The 9488-nt window shown below is 48.5% G+C and overlaps 1 protein-coding gene and 1 long non-coding RNA gene across 2 annotated transcripts; one reads left to right on the top strand and one right to left on the bottom strand.

The window, feature by feature from the left end:
* Positions 1-297: 297 nt before the first annotated feature.
* Positions 298-907, bottom strand: LOC111589278 (uncharacterized). The gene is made up of 3 exons (XR_002748273.1): positions 652-907; positions 488-531; positions 298-364 (listed from the first exon to the last, which is right to left on the bottom strand). It is a non-coding gene; the product is annotated as an uncharacterized lncRNA (long non-coding RNA).
* A 390-nt stretch (positions 908-1297) lies between these two features.
* LOC103626698 (CASP-like protein 2C4) lies at positions 1298-2884 on the top strand. Its single transcript, XM_008647088.4, has 3 exons — positions 1298-1769; positions 1906-2053; positions 2509-2884. Exons 1-3 carry the CDS (start codon positions 1606-1608, stop codon positions 2743-2745), a joined length of 549 nt encoding a protein of 182 aa, XP_008645310.1. The 5' UTR covers positions 1298-1605; the 3' UTR covers positions 2746-2884.
* The last annotated feature ends 6604 nt before the right edge of the window (positions 2885-9488 follow it).

Here is a 9488-nt window from a genome sequence, read left to right as displayed (position 1 = left end):
TTAATAACTTACCAAAGCCGGAGCACCAGATCGGTCCCTCACAGCTACAACCTCCAATCACAGAGCAAGGAACTAGAATAGATTAGGGTTCATCGGTTTGACCAGAGATCCAGAGGCGACAAACACAAATCAGAAGCACAAGCAAAAGATTAGCAACTTACCAAAGCCAAATGCCCAGACAAGAGCACCAGATCGGTCCCTCACGGCTCCAATCACAGAACATGCAGGCAGTATAATAGATTAGGGTTCGAACACAGCTCACAGATCACAAGCACAGATCACAAGCACAGATCACAAGCATCAGATTAATAACTTACCAAAGGTCCAAAGCCGGAGCACCAGATCGGTCCCTCACGGATCCAACCTCCAAACACAGAACAAGGCGCAAGGCGGTATAATAGATTAGGGTTCGTCGGTTTGAACAAGATCCAGAGGCGACAAACACAAAGTAGAAGCACAAGCAAACCGCAAATGATTAGCAACTTACCAAAGCCGGACCGGAGCACCAGATCGATACCTCACGGCTCCAACCTTCAATTCGGGTAGGGTTAAAGCACGGTTAGGGTTCGTCACAGAACAATCACAGAACAGCCTCAGATCTAGACGCGAAAAACACAAATCAGAAGAACAAGCACGTGATTAGCAACTTACCAAAGCCGGAGCACCAGATCCAACCCCGACGGCACGATGATTAGGGTTAAAGCACGGTTAGGGTTACGCACCGACGCAGCGTTACAGGGAGAGGGAGCCGTAGAGGGGAGACCGGGAGAGAGACCAGAAGAAGAAGAACAGAAGTTCAAGATCAGAGCACCAAACTTAGGGTTTCGAACTAGATCCAGAGGCGACACGAGCAAGAGAGCACAACCGGCCAAGAGGATAGTGTTACCAGCAGAGGCGCCGGAGAGGGAGAGGACCAGATGAGGCGATCGGAGAGGCGGTGAGGGAGAGGATGGAGGCGTCGCTTTCCAAATCGCCGGTGAGTCGCCAGGAGCGGAGGAGCCGAGGAGTCGCGGAGCGTTCGAGAGAGAGAGTGAGTGAGCTGTGAGAGTGAGAGAGTGACGCGGGGGACGGGGGAGGGGGGTATGTGTTATTTCTCTCGTGCCTAACCGTGCCTAAACCCTAATCGTGCCGTGCCCGTGCCGGCCCACCGTGCCCCACACTCGGCCCAAGCACGGCACTAGAGGTCGGGCCGTGCCGGCACGGGCCCGCCTCCAGTCGTGCCGTGCCGTGCTTGGGCACGGTGGGCCGTGCCGTGCCTCGTGCCGGCCCGGTTAAGGCGGCACTACTGGCCATCTATAGGTCAAACTGAAACCAGTTCTACCATGAACAAATCACCGGTTGGACTGGAGAGACAAATAGTGCTACTTGCTGGTGCATACACGTTACGCATTGTACAGGTGCGTGGCGCGGACGGTGCTGTGCCAGTGCCACCCAGTGTGCGTGCCCACGTCTATAATAAGAAAGAGAGTGCCTCGCGTTGCGCTTGCGCCGAGGAAAACAGAAGGAAGCTGAAGCTAGCGGCCGGCCTACCGCACGCAACGCAAGCAGAGTGCAGAGGAGGATTACAGATCGAGGCGTACGGACGTCGAGCGAGGAGTGGTACATATGGCAGCGGGACCGCCGTCGTCGGTGAGGGCGGAGCGCGTCCTGCGGGCGGCGTGCGCGGCCATGGCGGCGGCGGGGGCGCTGCTGCTGGGGTTCAGCGCGCAGACCAAGACCGTGCTCTTCATCCAGAAGAAGGCCGTCCCCAAGGACGTGCAGGCCCTCTGGTACGCACGCACGCACGCAGTCTCCGATCCTTCGCTCGCCTTCTTTATTTAGTTCTTTTTACCACGCTTGCGCGGTCGCTGATCGATGTCCTTGCGTCGCGCGCGCGTGCCTGCCTGCCTGCGCCGTGCATGCCAGGGTGCTGATCGTGGCGGCCGCGGCGGCGGCGGCGTACCACGTGGCCCAGCTCGCCCGGTGCCTCTGCATGGAGCGCCTCGCCATCGGCGGCGGCGGATGCCGGCGTCTCGGGAGAGCCGTCGCGTGCGCCTCCTTCCTCCTCGACAAGGTACGCTTGCACGGTTTTGCTCTTGGCTAGGACGACTCGGTTTCGCCGAGCACCGGAGCAGATCGTCCCGCGCTGTGCCCCAACCGTTTCCATTTAAACCCGTCGCTCTCTCGCCGAGTGGCTGGCCCGCCCTGCCGCTTGCTGATTCTTGGCAGCTTGGCAAACACAGAGACTTGTCGTGCGTGTGCGTTGCTGGCCGGTGGCTGTCGTGCTCGTGCATGCACGCGCTGCTGGTGGCCCTGCAACCTGCTGGTGGTCAGAGCGGCACGTGCCAGTTTTGTAGACGTCGCTGGCTCACTCACTCGTGCAGTTGCAACTGCATCGGGTGCGGACGTGCGGTGCAAGTGCAATACAACACCCGCCTTCCTACGCTGACACAGACACTGCTACTGTGCAAATTTCCTCTTGTTTTTACTGAGACGGAAACGAGGAACATTTGCTGGCGACATCTGCAGGGATGCGCGTACATGGTGTTCGCGACGACGGTGGCGGCGCTGCAGGCGTGCTTCGTGGGGCTGCTCGGCGTCGACGCCCTGCAGTGGAGCAAGCTCTGCAACATCTACACCCGCTTCTGCGAGCAGGCGGCCGCCGGCATGGTCTGCAGCCTGCTGGCCGCCGCCGGCATGGCCGTCCTCTCCGCGTTCTCGGCTCGGGACCTCTTCCGCCGCCCCTGCTCCCCGGAGTATAGATGAATTCCAGTAGTACAAGAAACCTCACCAAGATATATAGCCACACTTTCTGATGTGTAAGAATTGGCGCTTGGGCTTTGATCAAGTTCATAAGAAAAATGAGAAACAGATCTTTATGGAATAATACTTTAATTGCTTCTAAGACCCTGTTTGGCAACTCGGAAAGGATTCGATTTTCCGAACAGTAACAGAGCACCAGCTATGGAACAGTTTAGGACTGAAAAGGGTCACCGCTACCACTGAAAATGGGGTTCCATTCGATTCTCCAACTTCTTGTTTTAAAAGAAACTAACAGTTTATTCATTTGGTTTTAATCCGTATCAGCTTTTACTTAGTGTTTTTATTTTTATAAATTACAACTGTAGTAGTCCAAACAGCAGCCGATAATTCGAAGTGAATATATACCCTAAAATACTTGACAAGAATCTAAATCTGAAACTGACGCGTCCTAAGTTTTATGATCAGAGAGGAAACAAAAGATTCAGATCGAAAGACAGATTGATTCCCTTACACTGTGTTGGACACCAAAATGAGCGGACGGTCCGGCCCATGGGCCCGGACGGTCCGCGTGTCCAGAGATTAGATTAACTCAGATGTTTATCCTTATCTCGTGCGTGGTTATCCATCTAATCACGTAAGAGTTTGTTGGCTATCTCTCAGGAAAAGGTCCAGACCTCCTCCCCTATAAATATAAAGGGGTACGACCGATTGAGAACCCCCGAACACATTCCAATCGAACCAATTACCTTATTTACTTTTCCTGCCCTAGGAGTAGATGTAGCATAGTTCTAGTTGTAGTCTTCCACATATCCACCTTCACCCTTATTTGACTCTACGTCGTCTAGATCCGTCTTGGGTGGCCTGCCGATCCCAAGACGACCCTAGGATCTCACCCCTCTCGGGGGGCAAGATCTAGTTGTCCATCCAAGACTTCTTCCTCGATTTGATCTCTTAATTCCTAGGCGACTCCACGTCGTCTGGGGACGCCCCGAGTGACCTGTCGACCCGGAGCACCTTAAGATCTTTCCCCCCAGGGGACGAGATCTAGATTCCAACAAGGAGGAGGAAGACGACCCTGTCGCCAGGTCGCGGACCGTCCGGCCCAGAGCTGCGGACCGTCCGGTGTGACGCAGGGAAGACACCGCTCCTGCGCCCAGGTCGCGGACCGTCCGGCCCAAGGCTGCGGACCGTCCGCGCCTGACCAGAGGGCACCGCCACGGTTCTTGTTGAGTGTTTGTCGCTCCAAAAAGGCGTCAACATACTTTTTGGCGACTCCGCTGGGGACGAGGTTGAAGATCTACAAAATCAGACTTATATGGCTGATTCTAAAGATCTCAACAGGGCTTCTCCAAAAAGCAACACAAGGCTGACTAATTTATCGGTCGCTGAGCATAAAAGATTAAAAGATGACATGAAGAAAATAGACGAGGAGGTCCAACGACAAAAAGATCAGGTGCTCAAGGTGGCGGATAAATGGTTCCTCTCGCACTTCAGGGTGGATTGCCACCAGAAGACCGTCCAAGAAAGGGAAATAGACGCCGATTACATGTCATCCGTGCTGCAACAGCTCCCCACAATAGGTGATGCCAGGTCAGTCGATGATATTCCATCTATTAAAATTTCTTTTGATAATCGGATTACAAGTATCACAGAGGATATAGAAAGGATGGCACATGCATTAGGAAAAACTCACATGCCTAGTTTTTTATCACATAAATTAGGCGCCAAAATAATTGCGCCAAACACATCGGCAACAAATGGGTTTCCCCAGCCATACTCTGGTATGCCGATGGACTCATATCCAGGACGACTGTCACCACCATCTTCGCTAAATGGTGAGTCAACTATGAGCGTGGCCGGACTGTCCGCACACAATAGCGGACCGTCCGGCCCTCCGTCAGACCGTCCGGCACCCTACGCCGGACAGTCCGGAGTTACACAGAGCCCACCACAAGGGTCACAGGTGTTGCCTGACGTGACCGGACAGTCCGAGGATAGTACCGGACCGTCCGATCCACCCGCAGATCGTCCGACTGTGCAGGTCGGACCGTCCGGAGCACCAGAAGTCACCTGCGATCCGCCTAGTGCGGAAGGCCGACATAAATATAATCGGCCACCCAAGCCCCAAGAACTAAAAAAGTAACAGGTCCCTGAGCTTGTTTGGCCCACTAAGGCCAAACCTTCTGTTCGCTCTTACCCGCACTCGACACAAAAGGAAAAGGTTAAGTTCACATTTAATATTACTAAATGTGATAAAATATTTGATGAGTTGCTTAAATATGGTAATATTAAATTGTCACATGTAATTCCTCCAGTTGAACAATTAAAAGGGCGTGTTTATTGCAAATGGCATGGCTCCTTTCTCCATAACACCAATGATTGTGCCGTCTTCCGTCGGCAAATACAATCGGCTATAAACGAAGGCCGGTTGAGGTTTCAAAAAGAGGTGAAAATTGACAGGCCACCTGTTCCTGTCACCACATTAGAGCCAACGAGCAAAAAGGCCATAATTCGGCCTTGTGCGGCCGATAAAAGTAAAAATAAAAATATCGCCATTGGTGATCCTTGCACACCAAATATGTCACGCAGAATGGTTACTCTGAAGGCTCCGGACAAAAGAAAGACCGGAGGCACCGGGAGGCAAGCACGATCGGACACCCGATCACGATCACCTGTCCTACGTACGCCGGACGATCCGGGTACTAAGGTCGAACAGTCCGAGACAGGCGCGGACAGTCCGGCTATGATGGCCGGACGGTCCGCAGATGGTCAGAAGCAGCAACCTCAGACCATCGGACCACAACGTTACAACACAAGTGTTAGGAAACAAAACACTACTAAGACGTCTGGACGACTCAGTAGAGTCGGCCCTACTTTTGGTCAGTTGCTTGCCAAATATATGAAGAAGGCCGTTCCACACAACCAGCCAATAAAATAAACGAAGTCAAAAGGGCGACCTGTGCGAAAGCAAAAGCCGACTAAACGGACCCAAAGGGTAGCACAACCAAGATCGCCTTGTCATCCTCCTCCAGGGATAGCATGGTGCGTCCCGTTCTATCCATCGCTGATGTGTTGTCCTGCTCATGTGTGGGGTGGTACGGCGATGAATTCGTATTACTGGCCCAATCCGTTTGCTTATTTGGGCTGGGGGGCACCACAAGTTTTTGCCTATTGACAGGTTGATCAGGTAGACATGGTCGAAGAGGATACGATCCGAAACGGCCTCTGTGCATTAAAGTCCCATCAAGTATTTATATTATCTGATCGCAAGAGCCGATGACTTGCATCGAGCTGAGTCCTTACTTCGGGAACAAAACCTCATGAGGTCAATTGTTTCCGAAGTTTTCGCTGATGCTTTTGGTTCGCCAAGCTCCACCAAAAGGCAGGGGGGCATATGTTGGACACCAAAATGAGCGGACGGTCCGGCCCATGGGCCCGGACGGTCCGCGTGTCCCGAGATTAGATTAACTCGGATGTTTATCCTTATCTCGTGCGTGGTTATTCATCTAATCACGTGAGAGTTTGTTGGCTATCTCTCAGGAAAAGGTCCAGACCTCCTCCCCTATAAATATAAAGGGGTACGGCCGATTGAGAACCCTCGAACACATTCCAATCGAACCAATTACCTTATTTACTTTTCCTGCCCTAGGAGTAGATGTAGCATAGTTCTAGTTGTAGTCTTCCACATATCCACCTCCACCCCTATTCGACTCTACGTCGTCTAGATCCGTCTTGGGTGGCCTACCGATCCCAAGACGACCCTAGGATCTCACCCCTCTCGGGGGGCAAGATCTAGTTGTCCATCCAAGACTTCTTCCTCGATTTGATCTCTTAATTCCTAGGCGACTCCACGTCGTCTGGGGACGCCCCGAGTGACCTGTCGACCCGGAGCACCTTAAGATCTTTCCCCCCAGGGGACGAGATCTAGATTCCAGTAAGGAGGAGGAAGACGACCCTGTCGCCAGGTCGCGGACCGTCCGGCCCAGAGCTGCGGACCGTCCGGTGTGACGCAGGGAAGACACCGCTCCTGCGCCCAGGTCGCGGACCGTCCGGCCCAAGGCTGCGGACCGTCCGCGCCTGACCAGAGGGCACCACCACGGTTCTTGTTGAGTGTTTGGCGCTCCAAAAAGGCGTCAACACACTGTTTAGCACGGGGTTCAAAATTTCATGAGTTCTGCCCAAACTTTTTGGGACGTGCACGGCCATTTATAAAATCTTTATTTACAAGCTGCTAAATAAAGTAATTTCCAAAAAAAAGGAACAATAATCACAGTTGCTACGAATCGATGGAATGGTTTTTGCACTGTGAGGTTCCAGCACCATACATACAGTTTTGTGATGTCCAATATTATTTGATGGGAATTCTGGAACAAAATCCTAGAAAACGTCGATGGTTTCGGCCATGAACGATGAAACGTGCGAAATGGAATTGGAAATCGTTTCATGCTTGTGGTGTTTAAAAAAACAGAGGCCATTGAATTGCCAGAATAATTTATCATTGAAAGGTGCTCATGCGTGTTATGTTAGCGTGTATGTTTAATCGTTCATAAAGGCACGTAAAACATAGATACCGTGCTGCGTTTCTCCAAGCACTCTAATAAACTACTTCATACAACACAATATACATCTTTGTATCTTATTTATTAGAACTTCTTAAGATACAACTTATTTAGGTCTTCTTTGGTTATTCCAATTCTATATGGATTATGGTGTATTAGAATGGATTGTGATAAATTTTGACTTGATATGAATCTAAACAGACTCGATATCATCCAATCCACATGAATTAGTGTCAAAATGAACAAGCCGCGGGTTATATGGGTGGAACCATATCCAGACTTAGAGAACCGTGCTATTCCTTCACTAAAATATGTCTCTTGTATTTATTTAATATTTATCATGTTTATACTCCTTAAGATATGAATCATTTACGTGGGTTCTACATGCCCTAAAGACGAGTGTTTGTGCACATGCCAATATCTGCATCTGTACTATATTTAATAGAGAAAATACCACATTTTATATATTTTTTAAACAATGCATGAATAGTGCAGTCTTCTCGCAAAAAAATAAAAATTAAAGCATCTCCAACAATAAAATCTAAAATAGAGTCTTAAAATTTAAAATAGGATCGTATTTAGAGTGTTTAAGGACTCAATTTTTTTACTCCAATGGTTAGTTCTTAAATAATGCTATTTAGAAAATAAATCATGTTATCTATACTATAGATAAAGTATCAGTTTCAACGGTCGTCCCGCGTCTTCTTTTTACAAATAATCCCTCAAAGTTATTTCAAATACGCTCGCGGGCCACTCTGACCCAGACACGTCATGCAAGCCTGCTGACTGTGTTAGGCCAGCCAGTTAGACCGTCGGATCATTTGATTAAATCAGCATGAAACGTTAAAAAACGGGTTTGAACCCATGCCCTCATGGAAGAAGGACGAGAGACGCTAGGTAATGTTGTCTAACCAGTAGAACATCATGCTCAGATGTTTTTAATATTGAATATAAGTTATATATATATGTATATACGTTTTTTGTGTAAAATAAAAAAATATAATCGTGTCGGGCTAGACCAGCACTACGGGCCAAGACTACAGCCAATCACGACACGACGTTCTTGGCTCTTGCAAGCATTAGGTCGTTTCTGAGACCACATTAGCGCAATGGACTCCATGATGTTGATGTTGCTGAATTGGATAGAACAACAATGATTTGTCACACTAACAGTAAAATGAAAGGTTATTTGTTGGTTTTAAAAATTAGTAATTGCTATGAAGTAGCATAATTTATATGGAGCGCATCCAGTTTTTATTGATGCCTGACTTTAGCAATCACTCCATATTTTGATCTATCTTTTTTATAAGTTTGAGTTCATGTGACTTATTTTAGAAACTTGAGCTCACAAACTTTCTCTTATTTGGTCTCTATATGGTGGAATTATGTCATTTTATAATATTTGTTCGTTCAGTCAGTCGTTGTGAACTCTCTTATAATCGCTCAATTCATTGGCCGTGTTGTACCAAGACATATTGGATGGAGTAAATAATAACATTAGTTAGCCAAATCAAAAAAATATTATACTGAGAGCGGAGACAATCAATAAAAAATATTGATTTTTTTGTGTGGATAGTTTACATGGGTATTGTCGTGAGCCGTTGTAACGCACGGGTAACCGACTAGTTAGAATATAAACGAGTGAATATTAAGAGAAAACGAGGATATGGTTCAATTATATGGTGTACTATATTTAGGACCATAGATACCGAGGCATATAATCGTTGATGAAATTTTATAAAATAGGATGGTTGTTGTGGATGCTTTTTATAATTCTAAGCTCTATATCTTAACATAGAGCCATGTTTAAAATCTCCCTTAGGGCTAGTTTGGAAATACCGTTTTTCCAATGGATTCTAATTTTTTAAGGGAAAATAAACTAATTTTACTTGAAAAATTATAAATCTCTTGAAAAAATGGGGTTTTCAAACTAGCCGTCAGATATATTCTTACAGTAGTTGATCCCGTGATACTTTTGCATGTAGATCATGACCATCTTCTCCGTCCTGAATGTTTCTTCTTTTAGACTAGTCTTGAATGTTTCTTGAGCCAGTTATGGGCTCCAAGGCACCAAGACACGCTCGGCACACAACTGGGCTGGCCATTGGCTGTGTGTGCGTGAGCCCAAGGTGCCTTGCCAAGTGCCTTGTTAGTCGTCAACTTGTGATATGAAGTGTCAGGCAATGC

The sequence above is a fragment of the Zea mays genome, chromosome 5, assembly GCF_902167145.1.
Source record: "Zea mays cultivar B73 chromosome 5, Zm-B73-REFERENCE-NAM-5.0, whole genome shotgun sequence".
Classification (NCBI taxonomy): domain Eukaryota; kingdom Viridiplantae; phylum Streptophyta; class Magnoliopsida; order Poales; family Poaceae; genus Zea; species Zea mays.
The sequence above is the reverse complement of the archived record's forward strand: the minus strand, read 5'-3'. Positions and strand labels throughout refer to the sequence as shown.

Bases quoted from the DNA above. Each gene is read 5' to 3' on its own strand.
- LOC103626698 (XM_008647088.4), top strand. From the start codon at position 1,606: ATGGCAGCGGGACCGCCGTCGTCGGTGAGGGCGGAGCGCGTCCTGCGG. The intron at 1,770-1,905 runs GTACGCACGCAC...CGTGCATGCCAG, and splicing joins AAGGACGTGCAGGCCCTCTG to GGTGCTGATCGTGGCGGCCG. The intron at 2,054-2,508 runs GTACGCTTGCAC...CGACATCTGCAG, and splicing joins CCTCCTTCCTCCTCGACAAG to GGATGCGCGTACATGGTGTT.